Source organism: Alnus glutinosa, chromosome 5 (genome assembly GCF_958979055.1).
Source record: "Alnus glutinosa chromosome 5, dhAlnGlut1.1, whole genome shotgun sequence".
In the NCBI taxonomy this organism is placed as follows: domain Eukaryota; kingdom Viridiplantae; phylum Streptophyta; class Magnoliopsida; order Fagales; family Betulaceae; genus Alnus; species Alnus glutinosa.
In genome coordinates, this window is record NC_084890.1 from 31,878,445 (window position 1) to 31,901,443 (window position 22,999).

At 35.6% G+C, this 22,999-nt stretch overlaps 1 protein-coding gene and 1 long non-coding RNA gene across 2 annotated transcripts; both read right to left on the minus strand.

Annotated features, from left to right (window-relative positions):
* Nucleotides 1–2,158: 2,158 nt before the first annotated feature.
* LOC133867818 (uncharacterized) lies at nucleotides 2,159–4,276 on the minus strand. Its single transcript, XR_009900196.1, has 4 exons — nucleotides 4,136–4,276; nucleotides 3,246–3,477; nucleotides 2,816–3,001; nucleotides 2,159–2,398 (listed from the first exon to the last, which is right to left on the minus strand). It is a non-coding gene; the product is annotated as an uncharacterized LOC133867818 (long non-coding RNA).
* Nucleotides 4,277–12,659: 8,383 nt separating this feature from the next.
* On the minus strand, nucleotides 12,660–17,886 carry LOC133869569 (ankyrin repeat-containing protein ITN1-like). The gene is made up of 6 exons (XM_062306606.1): nucleotides 17,801–17,886; nucleotides 17,287–17,377; nucleotides 15,340–15,828; nucleotides 15,002–15,160; nucleotides 13,628–14,073; nucleotides 12,660–13,536 (listed from the first exon to the last, which is right to left on the minus strand). The coding sequence occupies exons 2-6, from the start codon at nucleotides 17,363–17,365 to the stop codon at nucleotides 12,919–12,921; spliced, it is 1,791 nt and encodes a 596-aa protein (XP_062162590.1). The 5' UTR covers nucleotides 17,366–17,377; nucleotides 17,801–17,886; the 3' UTR covers nucleotides 12,660–12,918.
* Between the last annotated feature and the right edge of the window lie 5,113 nt (nucleotides 17,887–22,999).

A 22,999-nucleotide genomic window follows, 5' to 3' on the forward strand; every position in this document is an offset into this window, starting at 1 on the left:
TTGACACGTTTCTAAAAATTTTAGTGATGTGCCACTTTTAGTGACGTGCTAAAAGTACATTATTGTAGACACGTCACTAAATGCAATATTTTTTTGTAATGAATTTATCTGGTGAGATTTTTTATTTTTGGGGCTCTCTTCAAATAATGTTACGTAATAGAGACTGTGCTGATAAGTTGTTTTTAGGTATGCTACGTTTTATGTTGGAACTAGAGTCATATTTTTGTCGTGGCTTGTATGTATTTAGTTTGAGTCATTTAAAGTAAGAACTTATTTAGTGGTCTATCACGAAATTGTCAAATGAGGAGATTAAGTTTATGTTTTATTAGCATATTCAGTAAGACAAAAACACTAAGAAAGAGTTTTTTTTAAGAAAAAAAAACCTTATTTTTAAGCTTTTTTTCAAAACGCAATTTTGGACTCTTTTTTAGCGCAAAACAGTCAAAGAAATGTTTTTTCATGCTTTTTTAAATTGCATGGTCAATACATTCAGGCTTGTTTGGGAAGACTGTGCCTTAGCTTGGGGCTATAGTCTACAATCTATGAAGGCAAAAAAAATGATCTTCTGCATAACAACATCCCACGTACGAAAGAATCAATTCTGGCTGCTATAAAATGGAAAGTCCGTGCTAAAATCTTGTACGAAAGAATCAATTCTGGCTGCTATAAAATGGGAAGTCCGTGCTAAAATCTTGGCTAAAAGGCATTTCCATAGCCTTAGAAATAGTTTGTCCCTTGTAAAAAGATGGAATCTGCATACTTTGATGTAATGTGTTTTGTGTTGCTGTTTTTGAGTTGTTGAGTTGCTGTTTGCAGTATGTGTTGAGTGTTCGAGTGCTTTGTTTTTCTGCAGAGACTCGATCGGGCTCTTGGTTGTGTGTTGGTTTTTGGCCGGCCTATTTGGCTTTGTTTTTGGCTCCTTCTTTGAGGTTGCAGTTTGTTTGTTGGTGTTTAGGCTTGTTTGTGGCCTAAAGTTTTGTTGTATTCCGGTTAGGATTGTGTTCCAGACTTAACTGGAGTGTAGTTTTGTTTGTTGTTCAATAAAAGTTTTTATTCATCGAAAAAAAAAAACGTTGTGTTGATCTTCACCTTCAACGCTCTAAAAATGACTCTGGCATCACATAGATTTAGAGCCTGTATGAAATTGCGTTAAGCAACTTAAAAACTACTTTTACTAAATAAAAGATGTGCCAGGAAAAAATAGCTATGTACATACGGTAAAAACATAAAATAAAAAAAAGCATGGTTGATTGTTCCATTTTGAATATGCCTTTGGATTGGAAGAATATTGAAAATTGGAGTTTGCCTGTGTTAATTTTTTGTCCAAATTCAATGACTAAAACTACACCTAAAGAAAAGGTGTTCTCTGCTCTCTTGGCATCCATAGAGGTCTTCCCAGAGTAGCCCAACCACATTCTCTGTTTGGTAACCAAGGCATCTCGAAAACAAGCCAGAAAAGAAAGGAGTGACGGGGGATTGAGTTCGGAAACCAAACCAACTTCCACCAATTGACAACCGATTGCTCCTCTCTCAGCCTTTCCCAAGTATCCGCATAATTATACTTTCCTCTTGTAGAATTCCACGTAGGTAAATCAGCATTTCCTTATCTCAACTTCATGAAGTGTGCTTTGCACCTTTACAAGAGTATCAGAACGAGCGTAAGGTCAGAACCAATCTCTATTTTTAATAATAACATCAATCATGGACCGCAAAGAAAAGCCAGAATCATGAACAATGTGATAACCAAATGTGTTCAGGAGGTAGCCTGCAAGGTGCCAATGATACACAAAAAAAAACTGTTAATTAGAGATGTTTAAAAAAAACGTTGCTAAATGGTCTAAAAACGTCGCTAATTCACTAGAAACGTTTAATTAGTGACGTTTGCTTTCAGACGGAAGTTTAGTCAAGAAAATAAATTCACGACGCTTATAGAGCAAACGACGCCAACCTTTTGGCGTGGCTAGTCTATTTTACAAGCGTTGCCAATGACGCTAATTAGCAATGCTTGTTAGGCGTCACTAATTGTTTGCAAATAGATACATCACATGCAATATTGTGGTTTCTTTTTTTTTCTTCATACAAATAGTTACTTGGCCACAAGAAGTAAATATATATATATATACATATAGTTCAAGAAGCAAAGGAATACATAGTGAATAGTACCTTAATTAAGATAGTAACATGAATATGTTTTACACATGAAAGAGTAAAAATTAGTTGCAACATTAACAACAGGTCAAAAGGAGGCAAAATCCTTAAAGAGTACATAATCACTACTCTTGAATAGAACATCAAAAACAAATATTAACTAGCTAGATTCTTTCTCCCTTGCCCTCCTGTTGGCGGATTTCGACTTTCTTCTTCTGCCAGAGTCTGTTCAATCCACTATCAGCATTTCCTTGGAAAAGAGAATAAAATAAATTAGAAGAAAAACTAAAGACAGTTAAATCCATGATTTTTTGAATAAAAGTCTAAGAAATCAGAGTCAAAGATGGACAATGAAAGAAACATGTACAGAAAATTCTGAAAAGCAATTGACTTGGCACCTGTCACATGATAGTATCCTCCAAACAAAGATGCTTGAAAAATCCAGTCGAGTAGAAATAAACATATCTAAATCAACAATCTCCACAACAAAACATATCTAAAATCTATCAAGTGGAATTATACAAAGCTTGGAAAACTTTTCCTGCAACACCGCCGTGACCACAAAAAGAAACTTTCCACCAATATATCGTAAGCACTCCAACACATTCATATGAGGATTAAGATATGAGAAAGAAAACAAGATAGGAAAATAAAAAAACAGATTTACCTGGCAAACTTGTATCAGTTGGTAGTATGTGATGATCCTGACACTCACTTTTTAATCTTCCCAACTTCTATCACTGCTCGATATCTTTTTATGGTTACTCCAATGTACATTCTCAATCCTCACACCAGTTTTAAAAGTAGCAAATACCAGCTAAAAGAATTCGTTCAAACGCCACGTACAGTTCACCTATAGAAATCAGGCAAAACCCGAGTAAGCTCATCAGCTAAAAGAACATGAAACAAATATTCAATCAACAGTTGATACAAAACTAATAGCATTCGACATAAAGCACAACATTCAAGTTTAAGCTTTCAATTATTTCTACAGCTTATTTTAGCAGCAAATAGAATCGTATATAAAAAAAAAAAATTGATTCAAAGAAATAAACTCTAATTGCCAAAATCCAGAGAGAGAAAAGATAAAGTCTCACCGAAATGAAATGGAATTACAGAATGACACGAAAGAACACCACCAAGCGAATGCAGTTCATGTTGTAATTAACAAATGACGAACCCCACAGCATCTTGATTTCGCTCCTTCAATCCCAATTCTACAACAAAATCCAACCCAGGCTTCTACTGCAAAAGGTCACAGAAAAACCAACAGTAACATCGCAAGTCCATCTGAAGGGAAACAGAACAGAAGCAAACTCCATTCGATTGCTGAGAAAATTCAAAGAAAACGAAAGAAAAATCAATAAACTAACACTACAATACATATCTCCATCAACCAAACAGACAATTAAGCAAAAATTTGAAAACGAAACCAAAATCAAATCCATTAACATACAAAACAAGTTCTGATAGTAGATCGCAATCAAACCTAGGGATCTTTTCTTCAGTTATAAGAATCAAACCAGGCCCTACCTAACCCTAAATTACCATCCCATTTGGACATACACCCTTAAATTACAGACCAATCACACTGTCATAGTCACTCCGGTTGAATGGGTGCTGTGCATGACAATAAATCAAAAGCGTAAAGGTTGTTTACTTCTAAGCAACAATTTATCAAACACCGTGCATACAAGAAACTGCAGAGCGACAAACCAACAAAAAAAAAAAAACACCCAAACAAAAATCAAAACAACTACAAACAACAAACAAAAAGAAATACCTAGACCTCTGTACAAAACAGAGAGGCCCATTGACAAAAATCAAACGTTTAATCATAGGAAAAAGAAGAAAAGGGAACAAAAGAACTTGTATACAAATTTTTGTATACATAATATCCTATTATAAAGGAAAACAAAATCCTTTTGGATCTGGACAATAAGACTTTTAGGAGATTAGAGAAGCAACTGTTACAAGGGAAGGTTACCTGAGAGAGATGGAGAGAAGCGCCGTTCGTTGGAGGAGCCGTACGTAATTTGTGAGAGAGAATAGAGAAGCTGCAGAGATTAGAGGAGGAAGAGGGAAAAGGGAAAGGTTGGAAAATGGAAATAGCTATGGCGGGGGGTTTCTAGCGCGCTGCGGAATCAGAAATATGAGAGGAAAATACAATTTAACCTCTCAAATTATTAGTAAATTTTTAGATAGCCCTACAATTAAGGCTTATTCTAGTCCTTCAAATTTCTAAAATCTTTAAAAAATGTATCTTTTAGAGGAATATTTCTATAATACTTTTGACACGTATAATTTTTTAATTAAAAAATAAATAAAAAAAAATTTAAAAAATAAATAAATTAAAATTTTATTTCTTATTTATTTTTTATTTTTAAAAAGATAGTTGTTTGGAGTGGCGTTATTTTTCGACTGCCACCCGATTTTCTCGACACCTCTCTTGTTATTGTCTGTTTGCAATGCCTCGAGGACCGATTTTATAGCTCAGCTCGGCGAGTTTCGGTTCGAAACCATCAGCTCCCTGAGCTCTGCCGGGCTCAAGCTCGCCCTGCTCTGAAAAAAATCATCCATCTTAGAGAAAAATTTGTGATCCTTAAGTCCTAGGTAGTTATTAACCAACATTTTGAATGCCAAAAAATCACAGAGAGGAAAATGGATATGACATCGACGAACAAGCTCACGACCGCTGATCTCTCCGTCAAAAACCGATCGAAGTCTTCGATAACGATGATAGACTTGCTCGTCATTTGTAATAAAACAAAAATCAAATTGAAATCGTTCATAACTTTCGAAAGATTAATATTATGGACATCAAAGGACAAGAAATTAGCCATGTCCGTGTTCCGAGAGGTGGGGACGAGTTTTCCAAACTGCATGCATGCATCTTACCCAACTACAAAAACACTCAAGAACCATTCCCAACCTTATACCAGATGAAACCCTTTGTTATATCTCGGAGCTTTAGAATTTTCTTTCAACTTCAAGATCAACACAACGTTGATGGCACAGTATCTCAAAGTTTATTGATAGCAATTTCAAGGCAAATAGTGATGAACTAAAGCTTCAAGCCTTGTTAGGATGGTAAGTGACTATGATACTTAGATGAATGACCTTTAGTAATAAGTTAGTTTGGACCATGCATATTGTATTTAGGGTTCTTCATGGTCGTGATTAATTTAGCTTTGGACTTACAAAAAGATAAAATCTATATATTGAAAAACCTCTAGCCTCAGTTGAATGTTGACTTACGATGAACCAAATCGTAAATGTTGACTTACATATTGCACTGGTTGAAGCTTGATTTTCATACTTGGTCGACACATTTGCCAAAGAATTTAGCTAGCTAGAATGCCTTGGTCGTAGCTCGTGTGGTTGACCAAAACTACTGGATCTGTTTTGACAGATTGCTTCAGTGGAAGCTCAATTGATCCAAACTACAATATCTGTTTTGGTAGAATGCTTCAATCAAAATCTCGCTCAAAGAACGGTTGCATGAAGCAACTAAAAGTAGATCTCATATTGGATCGATCGGTTGAATGAAGATCGACCTATGTCATTCCCTACGCTAAACCTGTGAATTAAAACAGAGACTAAATATTTCAAAGCACTCGACCCCACAACATAAGTCAACCACCGCTGCTCTTTGTTGACTGGCGAGGTGGAATGTTCTTTATTAGATTATATGTCTTATTTATTGTATTGTATTGTGTCCGGCCGGCCTACATGGTTTCGTATGTGTGTATATTTATTTTTAACATGTGTATATAGGCCTCTTTTTTACATTATTCAGTGTGATTTAATGTACAACCTTATTCTCAACATCGTAAACACGACTCAGGTGACACCCATCTGACGTGAGGTTTCTGTGGCTCTTGGTGTTAGAACGCCAAGGTGACGCCTGGCACTAGCAGGGCTTCAAATACTTTAAGGCATAGTTGTTAGCATGGCTAAGTGATGCTATAGTAACGCCAGAACACTTAAAGCCCTTTAATCCAACTTTCTCACTCCAAACACACAGGTCGATCAGGAATATATGAAAATTACAATCAAAGTTTTGGTCACCGAATGAAGAGTAATTCTACCCGGCGCTCTAGCGTCCCTCAAGTGTCCCTCCCCATCTGACGTGGCATAGTCCACGTCAGGCCCAAAAAAAAAAAGTTAAAACCCTGCATTTATAGTTTATACGAAGCTTCATTTCAATTTCTCTCAAAATATTTTTGCCCCCAAAAACCTCTCCTTCTTTCCCTCCTCCCTCCCTCCCTCCACCCCACCGACAGCCACCCACCTACTGAGCACCGTCGACCACCAGCTACCTCCGCCACTGAACCCCGGTTCGTCCATTTCCGGCTTCCATCCACTGTTAAGCTCCAAAGACCCATCCACCGTATAGCTCCAACGATCCATCAACCGTTCCACCACGACGAGCCCAGCCGAGCCACCACCATCGCCGACGAGCCAAGCCGAGTCACCACCACTGCAGAGGACTCCAACGACCCATCCACCGTAAGGTCTTCTCTGTTATGTTTCGATTTTCCTTTTGATTTTCTCTTCTTCATACGGATCTAATTTTTTTAGTTGTTTTTGGGTTTGGTTTTTTGAGTTGCTTGATCCTCCACCCATAAGCACCGTCAACCACCGCCACCAGCGGCGTCCATCTCCATCTCCGGCTACAAGCATCGTTTTCCACTGTAAGGTTTTCTTCATCTCCAAATGTTCTCCCATCTCGGTTAAGCTTTCAAAGCTTTGGAGGATGTAGTTGTCTGATCTTTCGGTGGGTTGTTTGAGTTGGTTTCCTCGTTGTAGGATTTGTGCTTCTGTTGTATTTGTTGAGTTGTTTTGTCCTGATTTGGGAATGTGTTTGTTGTTGTTAATGGGTTGTTCTCTTGTTTGGGAACTTCATCCAGTTTTTACTGGAGTGGTTGTACTGTGATGAGTTGGTTAAAAAAGTTTTAATTCATCCTTGTGGGCTTTATCAAACAGATAGATTATATAGTTTATAGTCCAGCTGAAGGTTAACATGATAGATTATTCTCACTTTTTGATAAGTATGATAGATTATTGCCACTTACAAGTCATGAATTCTTGACTGGTTGAATTTCATTCATCGTATAAGTTGATAAGTTTCTTTATAACTAAATTGATATGGTTTAAGGTACTTGATCTTTTAATATTTTTGCATTTTTGCATTTTTCCATTGTGGCTTTTTTGTGCTTCCAGGACAATGTTGATTTGGGGACAGCATTTGGAAAGTATTTTCGTGTACAACACATACTCAGGATAAAGTGTTGCCAATGACGGAACTTCATTGTGCTTTTGCGGAATTCCATCTGCACTTTTTTGTTGTTAAGCTTTTTTGTACAAGATTTGATTATCTAAAATTGCCTAATGTATGAAAATGATCATTGTAATATATATCTTTTTAGTACAGGATTTTACCTAGTCTTTTTATATATTATTTACCTTTTATGATTTATAGTTAAACACAACCTACATCTCTATATGGGAGAATCCTGTTTGTCTATCATTTCCACAATATTTTGTGTATAATTCCTTTGTCAGTTCGTGTTTTCTTCACTCTCATAAATTAATGCAGATTTCAAAAACCTTTGAAAAGTGCAGATTCAAATGAAAATAATGGCGTAATTAGCACGGGTTACAAGCCAGTTTTTGGTAAATTGAAATAAAACTCTATGCAAGTCATGCCTTTTTTCTTCAGCATGTCAGCCTTTTTATGATTCTCCGGCCAACAGGCTTCAAAAGTCTTCAAAATAGACTAATTTTTAAACGTGTAGATTATCGTGACTACCAAAAAAATCTGTAACATAGGTTTTGGTTTTGGTTGAAAATGGAGAAACAGGTTGGTTTTGATTTTGGCCACTTTTATTTTGGTCCTTGGGAGAATGGCTCCCTTGGTTTTGGCCATGGATGACAATATGTTACAATGCCATAACTTCAATTCCCTTCGGTCTCCTCCTTATACTTAAAATTGTCATAACATCACAACCTCAAGCTCTCTTAGTTGCTGAAAAAATGTGGCAAACATAGACATGCATCAAATCCCAAAAGAACATGAAGAGCCCACAAAAATGAGATACCACAACTTTTACAAAAAATAAGATTCCAAAACTATTCCACAAGCTCTTAATACACATCATTTACATTACAAAGCTTACAATGCCAGCAGGCTGAATGCAGTGGAATAGGTTCATTCATTCATGGACCTTATAAATAAGAAGATAAAGTGACAAAAACAATCAGCAGAGTTTTGTTTAAATGCCACAACCAGTTTACGAAAATTTTGCCATTTGATCAACAAATATAATCGATTTTCCATTTTTTTAACAGCCTTCACATCATCTATGAACTTAACTCTCACAATTTTTCCCAAAAAAGAAAAATAAAATTGACAAAAAAAAAAGAGGAGGATCTCTCATATGAAAAAGAAAAAGTTTTCAATCTACCTATCATCTCTGAAATTGAAATCCCATCTTCTTCCTGCCACCCTTCTCCAACAATACACCTGCACTCCACATTTATAATGTTAATTACACCACATATGCTAATTATAGAACCTGTTGAACATATTTTCTTTCTTAATGAAATCTGATGAAATAGTTTTAAGATGGCAATGGACTCTATATGAGGTTGCTTAATAGAATTGCTAACTTAAGCACAAGTTATTCCTTACAGGGAATAACTTGTATACTAAGAAAGCAGTACAGGCATTGAGAATCTAAGTGCACCTTCATTTGAACATATTTTCTTTCTTAATGAATAGGACTTTCTCTTATTCATGTTCACATTTTTACTTATAAAAAAATGTTCACATTTTGCTTCTTTACTGTAATGAATTTATTGTTTTTGTCATCAAAAGTAAAAAAGAACATGTTAGAGAACAAGTGGCTATCATGTCCTACAAGCTAAGGAAAAAAAGAACAACACCATAAATGTCACTAATTCCATTCCAAAATACATTTGAATGAAGCAACATAAGCTTCTTCAAAGCGAAAAATAAGCCAAATGGTAAACCAGATAGTCTCCCATAACATCTCCCAACAACAAATATGTACTTCAAATTAAACAAAACCAACTCGAAACCACCATCAGTAGAAGAAAACCAGAAACCCAAAAGCAAAAAATGAAAGCAAATCATCAAACACATCAGCTACACAAACAAACATGTAAAACAACAACCACAAATCCAAAAGCCAAACGGGAGAAACAATGGAAAGAGATGGAGAAAACCTTACGGTGGAAAACGGTGCTTGTAGCTAGAGATGGAGATGGACGTCGCTGGTGGCGGTGGTCGATGGTGCTTGTGGGTGGCAGATCAAGCAACTCAAAACACCAGATCCAAAAACAACTCAAAAAACCAGATCTGTATGAAGAAGAGAAAATCGAAAGGAAAATCAAAACAAAACAGAGAAGACCTTACGGTGGATGGGCCAGAGATGGACGAACCGAGGTTCGGTGGCTGTGGTAGCTGGTGTTTGACGGTGCTTAGCAGGTGGGTGGCTGTCAATGGGGTGGAGGGAGGGAGGGAGGGATGGAGGGAAGAGGGAAAGAAGGAAAGCTTTTTGGGAGCAAAAATATTTTGAGAATAATTGAAATGAAGCTTCGTATAAACGCAGGGTTTTAACTTTTTTTTTTTTTTTTTAAAATAAAAAAAAAGGCCTGACGTGGACTATGCCACGTCAGATGTGGAGGGACACTTGAGGGACACTGGAGCGCCGGGTAGAATTACTCCCGAATGAAGCCAATTTCTAAGACCAAACAATCTCCCTTTAGCCATTTGGTAACAAAATACAAGTATGCATTTATAAAAAAAAAATCATCTGTAGTGAAAATGTCTCGGTAAGTATTATACTTTCAATCTCTTCCTTTATTGCTGTGTGGACTCCAACCACTAGCCCTTTCGACACTTCTCATATTTGCACCACTACAAAATTAACAGTACTTTTGGACGGTTTTAAACCGTCTAGAACAAGTAAAAAACCGTCAGGAATTAATTCTTGACGGTTTATTCTAGACGGTTTGGACAAAATCGTCAGGATTTCTGGACGGCTTTGCCCAAACAGTGCAGAACTAATAATTAATTTTTTTTAATATTATTTTCATTAATAATATAATGATATTATTTTCATTTTTTGTGCAGAATTAATAATTATTTTCATTTTTGCCCAAACCAGTCGACAACAGAGCAAGAGAGAGATCTAGGAAAAGAGATTCGGCACCCACGCACACCGGCCGACGACAGAGAAAGAGAGTGGAAGAGAGATTCGGTTGGAAATCTGTCAACCTACGCCAACTCACGCATACCAGCCGATGGCAGAGAAAAAGAGAGAGGAAGAGAGATCCGGCACCCATGCACACCGGCCAGCGACAGAGAAAGAGAGAGGAAGAGAGATCCGGTCGGAAATCCACACACACTGGCTGGATCTCTCTCTGTCAACCGATGCCAACCCACGCACACAAAAAATCGATAGACAAAGAGAGAGAGGAAGAGAAATTCGGCTGAAAACCCACACACATCGGCCGGATCTCTCTCTGTCAACCCACGCACGACTTACCTCTTGCACAAATCTCTCCACGCGAATCTTACGGCATAAGCATCACTGAAACATCCAAAACGACGTCGTTGGGAGATGTTATGGCCCTAGTCAGAGAACCGACTAAGAAAGGTAAAGGGAAAGACAAAGATCAAAGCTGAAAATGAGTGAACGGGAAAGAAGGACCTAGAAGAATGGGGAAGACGTGTGAAGTGATAGGCAGGGATGTGTGATGATGGAGAGGTCAAGAGTGTTCCGGTATTTAACCTTATGATGGAGAGGTCATTATCCTAGGCATCGTACTATATCCTCAAAATTAATTTTGGCATCATGGCGGTATATCTACAACTACAAGGTCATGATGTCATTCAAACATTATGATAGCTATATTTGAGATGTCATAATATAACCTACGCACTGTGATAGCTACATAGCATTTTCACGTATTTCTACACGGGCATTAATATGACATAAAATACTTATATAATATTTCTAATATTACTCGAACATTACAACGACGCTATTATAATTTTTTAAGAATAATGAATATAAAAATCATTATTTAGAATATTAACCTAAACTTCGCGAAGCTACTTGGGCATTGTAAAGACTTAAATTAAAAAAATTAAAAAATAAAAGAAGAAAAAGAAGAAGAAGAAGAATTCAAATTATTAAAGAAAGCTTCGAGAGGAGCTTATTGAGAGATATTTTGCTAATATTGCCTTCCTAGGCCCTGGACACAATTCACCAAGCTGGCAAGCAAGCAAATCCCCACCAATTTCTCTCCTCTCACACTCCTCTCTCCCTCCTATCTCTCTCTCTTGGCCAAGATGAGTTCCTCTTTTTCTTTCTTTCTCTCTCTCTCTCTCTCTCTCTCTCTCTCTTTTCCCTCTTTTTTCTCTTTTTCATTATTATTATTTATATTTTTTGCTATTACCAAAATTTAATATATAAAATGCTTTTAGGATAGCTAAATCTGTAACAAGTAGCATTTGGCATGACGATCAAGAGTTGTTTGAATTTAATAAATTCCTTTATAACCTTTTTCTTGCCTTACTTTTTTCATTAATATTATTATATTCTTTTATATTCTTTTCTAAGAAGCTTTTGCAAAAAGATTTTTGAGATTAAGTTATAATGTAGGGCTTTGGAAAACTCCTCCCCCTAACTCCTAATTTTCTATTAAAAAGTCAAATTCAAAACATTTTAACTTTTTTCACTTTTTATATTACATCAATCAATTTTATTACTATTCAAATTAAAAAAACCACTACAAAACAAAACTTTTTTACTTTTTCATACAAAAAAATATAATTTTTTTCTACTTTATATCACATCAATCACTTCTTATTATTATTAGAAAAAAAAAAAAACTCTCAATAACTTTTACCAAACACACCCGTAATTACTGAAAGGAAGCATAAGAATTGGAAAATTAATTGTTAATTAGCTGGAAGCTAAAAGAACTTTCTTAAGTCAAAATATTTCAATAACATGCAATAATAGGCATTGGTACTTAAAAAAAATACAAATATTGTTTAATAATGCACTATAAGTAATAATATTACGTCCCCAATAACCAAAATTTAAATTTTAAATAGTTTCAGAGTGGCTAAAATTGTTAAATAGGCTAAAACTTTCCAATAGCTTCACACTTGGTATATACGTTTAATAGCTATGCAAAAAGTTCACTAACAATAGTTAATAAAAAGTATGTGAAAAAAGAACTAAAATTTAATATATAAAATGGTTTTATAGTGGCTAAATGTGTTACAAGTCGTATTTTATGACTGCTTTTTGTTTTTTAATGTTGGTTTAATTCAATCCACCCAATTGGCCCCATATGACATAAATTAACAGTTGTTTGAATTTAATGAATTCACCTATAACCTTTAATTATTTTCTTTCCTTTTTAATTATTATTTATATTTTTTGCTATTATTTTCTAAAATGTTTTCACAAAAATATTTTTAAAATTAAATTATAATGAAAAACCTGAGCATAGCGTTAGTTATAGGCTAGTATGTATAAACCACAATAAATCTTGGTGGAATAGTTAAGCCGACATCATTCCAAAGTCTTTATTTGCGATCAATTCTTTCCTTAACCTCCCTTGTTCAACAACATGTGAATCTCCAACAAATTTCCTTCCTTTTTGTTTGCCTTGAACTTCATATTTTCTGTTGATCAATTCCCCAATCGGCATCTTCCATTAGAAAAGTCTGTGTTTATTTGGCCGAAAAAGAAATCTAGACTTGTATGTTGAGGAGAGTGTATCAACCCAAAGTTTATGATGTAGCAGAACAAACAAGGTAATTGGGATACTAGCTGAAGTGATTACAACTGCAGCCGAAATCCGTGCACTTGCGCTTGTATACACCAAAAACCAAGTTGTGATAAAGGCGACCATCATGCCCACCATGGAAATGAAGAGTGTGACAAGTCCAAACACCAACTTTGAAGGTAATGACTTTAAGAAATCAACTTCTGTGTAACGTGACGTGAGAATTGATAAGAAAATTACTATTGAAGTCGAAGATGAACACAGTGCTATTGCATCTGATATGAAGAATACTTCCAACAAGGTTTTTCTCGAAAAAATAGGAATGTCAGTTTTTTTATTGTTGCCACCTGGTACAGTGAAGGCTGCAGCAAAAATAACTGTGGTAATCAATGTTGCCACGAGCATACAATAGTTTGCTGTGTCCTTCATCCACTTTTCACCACTCTCTAGCAAAACTTTATGTGTCTTTGTAAACATCTCCTCAGGTGTTTTGCCTTCTTCATTCTTCTGTTTCACAAATGACTTTGGCACAATCTTTTTTATCGCCTACATTTGGCCACATATAAATTGACATGTAATAGTTGAACCATTAATATATATGCAAGGAGAAGAAAATATATATATATATATTAGTCACCTTAAACCACAACAACTCTCGTTGCATTTGGAGGGCTGCTCCTGATACAATATTTAGTCGATCTGAATCAGGCAATTGTCCAGCTAAATGCAACATGTTCTCGTTGGTGTCTGAATTAGAATAGGTTGCAAGGCTATCCTTGGTACCACCTATCTCATATATTAGATTGAAGACATTCTCGTGCCGATGTTTAATAGCAAAGTGAAATATACTCATTCCCGTTTCATCTTGTTGGCATAAAAGCTCAGGATAAGAGCGTGCAATTATAATTATAAATTCAACATTTCCAACTTTTGCAGCTTCAAAAAGTAAAGTACTGTGAGAGGGAATCAATTCTGATGAGAAGTACTGTGGCTCTTGATCATTTATAACCTTTTTCCAAAGTTCGTCAACTAATCGATGGGCATTAGTCTTCATCAAAGCTTTGTCATGGATCCCTTTGAACACTATGGTTGAAAAAAGAATCTATTCAGAAAATAGACATGGTTTGGTAATAAAGAAATATTAAATCTATATAGTTATTTTACCAATATCAATAATAAGAAATTATATTGAAAGCTTTATGAAATAATAATGCAAAGATAACTAAAGCATTAAATGCGGCTAGTTGTATCCTACTTATTGACTTATTCTTAAGATATGTTTTGTCTTTTGCATAACCCGGGCACTTCAAATCTCGACTATCTTTTGAATTCAAGTAAAAATAAAAAGTTGTGTTTAGTATCACTTTCTTAAACATTTTTTTTTTTTTTTAATAAATCTATCATTACATCTGTGAATTTGTGCATCTCTTGTATGGAGTTGTGTAAGAGAATGAAACCAAAAACATTTCTAAAAAATAAATGCTAGCTTTGGTAAAAATAGAAAAAACAAAACCTCTTGTTCTTGTGTGTATAAAAGAAACAGACATAAATTTCCTACAAACTAGTTTGTAATAAATTTTTTACAACCTACATATAAAAGTAACATGTGTTATTTAAGCATGTGAGAAGCACATACTATTAAAATAATACGTGATTCTCACATACTAAGGGACGCATGTCAATCTTAGATATGGTTTGTAGGAAATTTTTGTTTAAAAAAAAAAAAAAAAAACCGTTACAAGTGTTACAATTGATGGAGATCGATATATAAAATAGAAAATAACTTATAGAATTTTCCTTAGCTGAGAAGTAGATGTCATCTAAAGATTTGATGAAATAATAATAAAAAAAGAAAAAGAAAAAAAAAAGAGCATTAATTTCCCGTGCCAAGGTAATTTGAATAAAATAGTCATCAAGTTGTACGTGATTAATGTAATAAAAGAACTACTTGGGAAATGTCGTATATATATATCATTTTAATTAAAGAAGTTTGGGTAGGAGGTAAACTAACAGGAGTTTTTCAAGAGAGTTTTCCAGAATGGTAGCTGATCACTACTTTCGCTGCCAATTGCAAAAGGTTTCCTGGCCAACAGGTCCAACGCTCCACGCCAGCATTCACTGCTGGCAGTTGCTATGTTTGGATAGTTTTCCAGAATATCCAATGCTATATCTGTCCATAAAAAACGATCGACAAATTAATTTGATCACTGTCAAAAGGTTGGTTAAGAAATGCTTATAATATGCATGGTCGCTAATTAATATTGCAAGAGAAGTGGTAACTCCATCCAACTTGTCAAACTGCCTCAAATTCATCAAACAAAGTTATAGCCAGATATAGGACTTAATTACCATAGAAATCATTGTGAATGGTAAAATGAAGGAGCTTAGTTTTTTTATCAGGAGCTAACTCTCCAAGAGGAGTCTTAGGTAATAGATATGAGATCATGTTTGCATGTCCTAGACATGCTGCGACGTTGAGTGGCATGTCTCCGTGGTCGTTTGCATCTGGGATCAGTAGCGGTCTACGGTTGCTTTCCACCAGCTGCTCAGCAATTATGACGTTTCCTGATTGAGCAGCAAGGTGAAGGGCCGTATATTCATATGCTGTTTTCAATTCCAAGTCCCCCGGAGTAGTCAATGTCAACAATTCTTCTATAAAACTGGTGCGTTCTGCAATCACGGCAATGTGAAGTGCTGTCTCTTTCTCTTTCGTTATGGGAGCTCGAACACAGTCTGGGTATTCCCTAAGAAAAGCCTCAGCAGCCGGCCAATCATCTTTTAAGACAGCTTGATGGAGGGGACGACACAGGGCACGGTATTCATCTAGTGTTCTTTCCCCTGGGAAATTTTGTTTTTTCAGGAAAAAAAAAAAAAAAAAAAAAACAAACAAACTTATTAATTACAACTTTTGGTAAAAAAATCATGAAATGCACTTTGATGCATGCAGGCTTGCTAAGATCGATGTTGCGAGAACTAATTTATCTCAGGACCTAGCTTACGTATCTGCAGCACTAAAATTGTCTTATTCTTTGTTTTTTTTCAAAACTCTCAAGCCATTAAGTGTGTCAAACTTTCATTTTTTGTAATGTCTCCCTCCAATTAAGGTTTAAAGTTAAATTAGATAATTAAAGGTGAAATGACTTCTATACTCCTGCAAACTTTATAAAATTAATTACAACCCATGGCCAAGCTTAGTTCGTGGTCTGCAGGCCCATGCACGGCTAAGTAGGCAAGAATATTTTTGGTAATTTTCACATTATTCGTTAGGATTTTATAAAAAATCCTAACGAATGGAGAAAATTGAAAATAATTGAAAGTTATATAAACTAAATTCAAAATTTTTAAACTTTGAAGGAGTAATTACTTACAAATATAATGAAAGTTCAAGAAATCTACTTAAGTGGAGTCTCCCTAGCTTGTTGTTTATTTCCTTATTTATTATTATTGTTTGGCCTATAGAAGGTGCTTAAAAGAACATTTTGGCCTAACATAAATCATAATATATGTAGAAGGTACTTAAGTTGAGTCTCCCTAGCTTGTTTGTTTATTTCCTTGTTTGTTATTATTGTTTGGCCTATAGAAGGTGCTTAAAAGAACATTTTGGCCTAACATAAATCATAATATATGTAGAAGGTACTTAAGTGGAGTCTCCCTAGCTTGTTGTTTATTTCCTTGTTTGTTATTATTGTTTGGCCTATAGAAGGTGCTTAAAAGAACATTTTGGCCTAACATAAATCATAATATATGTAGAAGGTACTTAAGTGGAGTCTCCCTAGCTTGTTGTTTATTTCCTTGTTTGTTATTATTGTTTGGCCTATAGAAGGTGCTTAAAAGAACATTTTGGCCTAACATAAATCATAATATATGTAGAAGGTACTTAAGTTGAGTCTCCCTAGCTTGTTTGTTTATTTCCTTATTTATTATTATTGTTTGGCCTATAGAAGGTGCTTAAAAGAACATTTTGGCCTAACATAAATCATAATATATGTAGAAGGTACTTAAGTGGAGTCTCCCTAGCTTGTTGTTTATTTCCTTGTTTGTTATTATTGTTTGGCCTATAGAAGGTGCTTAAAAGAACATTTTGGCCTAACATAAATCATAATATATGTAGAAGGTGCTTAACAGAACATTTACAATGGAGCTTTTGCAAGATGTAATGGAACGGATAACAAGGTATATATAATAAACGCATTCGCAACACTTTTCTCAAAGATAAATCGAAATTAATTAATTAAACTCGGTCACCTGTTATGTGACTGCATATGACCAAAGAGAAAGAGATCGATAGGCACTTACTCCCATTAAATTCACTGCTCGGGTCCTCTCCACCGACTCCACGTGTCTGCCCCAATTCTGCCATTTCTATGTCGTTCATTTTTCTAATTTTCTGCATGGTTTTATAAAAATAGAAGTACTGATCATAGAAAATTGACATATGAACATTTTTAGATACAAGTTAAAGAGTAAATGCAATTTGTAATTTTTTTCATTTGTCTTGCTCATTATTTCCAGTTTTCTAGTAAATAAGAACCACCATGACAAAAGTACCAAGATTTTGATTTACGGATTCGGAAGGAAGAAAAAAAAGGTATATATGATGCTTTGTTAGTGTTAGAAAATGAAAGAAAATACTAATACAGAGGTAAGAATAAAATAATTCTAGTAGCCCTAATAATAACTGGATTATGCTAATCAAACGGTTGCAGGAAGAGGTCAGACAAAGCAAACACCGGCCACCCAAAGAAGATTAGAAACATAAATAATTTTGAACTTTAATTGGACAAGATCGAAGGACATCCATGTTCCTTACCAGATAAAGTATCTTCGCAAATTAACAAAGAAAACCAAAGCAATGAAAGAGTCACTCATCTGGGGAGGTTGTAGTACTGTCTATAAGCAGAAAGAAATTCAAGTTCATGAATTTATAGGAACTCTCTGCTTTGAAGTTCTCTCTCAATGGCTGGAAAAGCAAAGATTTTAATCTCCGACAAAATACATAGTGGAGGCCAGCGCAAAAGCTGGACACCCCACTATTGCTTTTTCTTTTTTTCTTATCCCTAGAAGTCACAGAAAGCACAACTTCTAATCACTAGAAGTCTATATCAGAGAGAGAGAGAGAGAGAAAGAGAGAGAAATCATTCTAAGTAAAATGCATTTTGTAACTTTTTCTTTTTTCTTGCTCATGATCATGCATGCATTTTGTAACTAGCAGATTTGAAGAAGAAGAGACTGAAAGTCCAACTCAAAGACACCAACATGATAAAAGTACAGGATTAACTACTTAATTGTTCTCTTATTTTCCAATCCGTAAATCATAATTAATCTTGTACCTTTCTCATGCATGGTGGTTCTTATTTACTATTTTACAAATTTGATAGAGGAAAGTCTATGAAAAAAAAGAAAAAAAAAAAAAAAAGTATCAATAAATTTGGTGTGCATGAGTGATGGATAAGTGCATGCAATGTGTTGTCCTGCTAAACTTGGCTCGCAAATCATGATAAAAATAATCAACTACAACTAGTTGTATGTCTCTATTTATCTATCACTTTATTGTGTAAGTTCCACGAAGGAAACTTGATAGGCAGTTAGGCATTAGGGAAATGATTGGCAGGCACCCCCACCTATCTATCACTTTATTGTGTAAGTTCCACGAAGGAAACTTGATAGGCAATTAGGCATTAGAGAAATGATTGGCAGGCACCCCCACATACCACTCCTCACCACCTCTCTTAAGGATGATTTCTCAAAAAAAAATAAAAAACACATGCCACTTAAGGGAGGTGATGAGAAGTGGTATGTAGGGGTGCCTGCCAATCATTTCTCTAATGCCTAATTGCCTATCAAGTTTCCTTCGTGGAACTTACACAATAAAGTGATAGGTCGATAGAGACGTACAACTAGTTGTAGTTGATTATTTTTATCATGATTTGCGAGCCAAGTTTTGCAGGACAATCACATTGCATGCACTTATCCATCACTCATGCACAACAAATTTATTGATACTTCTCATTTTTTCCTTTTTTTTCATAGACTTTCCTCTATCAAATTTGTAAAATAGTAAATAAGAACCACCATGAGAAAGGTACAAGATTAATTATGATTTACGGATTGGAAAAGAAGAGAACAATTAAGTAGTTAATCCTGTACTTTTATCATGTTGGTGTCTTTGAGTTGGACTTTCAGTCATTCATTCTTCTTCTTCAAATCTGCTAGTTGCTCTTTAAGCTAGGAACACTTTCTGAGCTGAAAAAAACTGGTTCGAATGGTTACCAACTTAAAGATAGAGTATTAAGTCAAGTGATCTAAGGCGAAAAATTCTTAGGATTATAATCGCGGCCCGAAATAACTATAAGGTATTAGAGAATAATATTTCTAAAGAGGAATGTTAGAATTCATTTTAGTGCTCTTCTTGTGTCTATCTGAAAGGATATAAATATAATAAAAAAAATTATATTTATGTCCTTCTGAATGACATGGATGCAATTTTTTAATTTTTTTATTACATTTATATCGTTTCAGATAAATATAAAAAAAATACTAGAAAAAATTCTAACATTCCTCGTTTTCAAGGGGAAAGAAAAATGAAAAAGAATGATTTAAGGACAGCATTTCCTTCCCGGGTTAGGCTTTTATAAGGAGGACAAATGATACTTTGGTTGCAAAAGAGGACCAAGATCCCTCAAATTCTTTTAGAATTTGATATTCTCAAATGTTTTAATCTTCGCCCTCTATTAGATCCAAATGATTAAAATTTGTTTTCATCGATTAGGTAAAAAGCCTAGATCGATGGAAAGGATATTGACACAATTAATAATTTGGGGGTACATTAACAATAAAATGGAAGTTTGAAAGGGTTATGTGTATTTTTTTTTTCATATATATATATATATAAACCAAAGGAAAATTAAGTCTATTTATGGAATAGTCAAATGAGCTAGCATCGATTCAAAGTCTTGATTTATTCTCTTCGATATTAATTTGCCTGGCCTTGCTTGCTCAAAATCCCTCGATCAGTCACCTCTTAAAATTTTTGTTCCTTTTGTTAAGTTTGACTTGCATTTAACAAGTCTCGGTGAAAAAGGTGGAAGATATTTGTTATAGGAAGCATCTTCATGATCGCTAAAGATACATCTATGGTATCAACGTGGCTTTAGCTTAACTATGAAGCAACTTAAGATACGATAATACGATAAGATGCTTAGCTTTGAAGTAATTTAAGATAAGATAAGATATTTATCTTTGAAGCATCTTTCTAATCATATCTTGTAAATATTTTAAAGCTTCTCTTTCTTATAAATAGAAGCACACGGCCATGGCAAAAATAAGTGGCAGCCCATCCAAAGTGCTTCAAGCAAAGAAGAAGGAAAGTTTATCCTTCTTGGAAACAATACACAAGTGAGTGGAATTTGGGTGTATAAGAAATTTGGATTTTGAGTGATTTTCTCACTGTAACTATCTTTAATAGTGAATTTTTTCTGCATCTTCTACAGAAGATGTACCTCAATTTGAAAGAACCACTTAAATTCTAGTGTCATTTATGATTGATTTATTTCTCTTTGTCTTCTTAATTTTTCGCTTCTCACAGGTCCTAAGAAATAGGACTTATTTCCTAACACCTTTTTGTTTGACTTGCCTTTCATATTTTTTATTGATGAATTTCTTGATCAGCATCTTTTTTTTTTTTTTTGGATGAATTAATGTTTTTATAAACCAAACACAAAAAATACAGTAAAAACTGGAATCACCGTCCTAAATAGGGACAAACCCCGGCCCCCAAAAAGGACCAACACCAAAACTGCTATATACAAATAGCAATCTCAAAACCAAACAATAGCCACCAGAAAAGCAACTAAAACACCCAAACTCTCAAACAGAAAAATCGCAACCAAGGAGCCAACAAACAAGACCAACAGCAAACGCTGGCAAACCTTCCGAGAAACACAAAAGAAGAAATCTGCAGAAAATGCAGAAAACTCCCAACACAAAAACACACTTACAAACTCAGCCTAGAACTCCAGAGCAGACCACAGCTCCAAACTCAGCTACAAAACAAACATCAGGTCTGAGGAAATTTAGCAAGGATCCTCGCCTTAACTAATTCCCATCTAATGGTGGAAAGAATTGCTTCTTCAGATAATTCCTCTGCATCCACAGATTATAAATTGTAGCAGCTAAACACAGCTTCCAATCAAGCTTTCCGCTCTCAAACTAATAGAGCTCCAATTCACAACCAACTCCCAATCCATTGGAGGATCCACCACCTTACAATCTGCCATCATGGATCTCCAAATCCTCCTACTAAAGCTACACTCAGTAGCTTTCAGTAGAAAAGTTTATTTTTACGCACATTTGACCAAAAGAGAAATCTAGCCCAATATGTTGAGTTGATTTCTTCAATCCAAAGTCGAAAATGTGCCTGCACAAAAAGAATTATTGGGATAGTAGCCAAACCGAGTATAACAATCGGAGCCCATGCTGCTTTACTGTAAAATACCAAAAAGCAGGTTGCACTGAAGGCTGATACCAGGCCTATTATAGAGACCAACAGTGCGACAAGTCTGAAAGAATTCGATGGTTTTTGTATTTGATAACTTAAGAATTACAGAGGATGCTATACACTTTTTATACACAGAATTCCTAGACTAAATATGGAAAGAATACAACAGAAACAATTACACTTAAGTCTAGCTTATACGCATATGGAACAGATTTCCTTTCCTGATTTTATATTCCTTGAGAACTGGTAGACTTGCAGTGCACGCTGGGCTGGCAGTGGCTTGATATGGCAAGTTGTATCTTGCTGTTAGGCAGGACTTGTGCGATGGAGGGCTGTCTTACCTAATGTGATTAATTACCTCGGCTGATTCCACAATTTGAGGAGTAACAAATGGATTGGAGGATACTGCTTGGACAGCACGATTGGATCCCATGATTTGAGGAGTTGCATGATTGGATCTCTTGGTTTGGGAAGTTCCAGAGTATGCTGGAAGTGCATCATGTTCTGGATGATTGGTTGCATTGGCAGAATGTGTGTCAACAGAATGTGTGTCAACGGCTACTTTTGTTCCAACGGCTATATTGTCTCTAACACCCCCCCGCAAGCTCATGGGGGATGGAATCACCAGGAGCTTGAGTCGAAGAAACAAAAACCGAGCAGACCCTAAGCCTTTGGTAAAAATATCAGCAACTTGATCATTAGTGGATATGAACTTCAGAACAATGTCATGATTAAGCACCTTTTCACGCACAAAATGGTAGTCAACCTCAATGTGCTTGGTACGAGCATGATACACGGGATTAGTGGCCAATGCAAGGGCACTTACGTTGTCACACCAAATTGTAGGGGCAGTGGTTAAGGTAACATAGATATCTTTGAGTAACATTCGTAGCCAAAACATTTCGGCAGTGGTGATAGCTAAGGCTCGATACTCAGCTTCGGTGCTACTACGAGAAACAATGGGCTGCTTTTTGGCACTCCAAGAGACTAGATTGCGGCCTAAGAAAATAGCAAAACCTGTGGTAGAACGACGATCATCAGGGTCGCCGGCCCAGTCATTGTCACAGTAGGCAGTGAGATGAAGAGGACCTCGAGTGTAATGCAGGCCATGATCAACAAAAGATTTGAGATAGCGGAGAACTCTTTTGGCAGCAGACTAGTGAGCAGAGGTAGGAGCATGCATATGCTGACACAGCTGATTAACAGAAAAAGAGATGTCCGGGCGAGTGAAAGTGCAATACTGTAGAGCCCCCACAATTTGTCGATATGCTGTAGGGTCAGGCAACGGATCGCCATCAAATTTGGATAACTTGAGGCCAGAGGGTGAAGGGGACTTTGCAGGTTTGGCTTCAAGCATCTTGGAGCGATTGAGGAGAGTGTGAATGTATTGTGCTTGACAGAGATGCAGGCCAGTAGCTGTCCGAGAGGCTTGAATACCAAGAAAAAAATGAAGAGGTCCGAGATCCTTGAGAGGGAATTCCTGCTGCAGCTTAGAAATTAAGGCTTGAATAA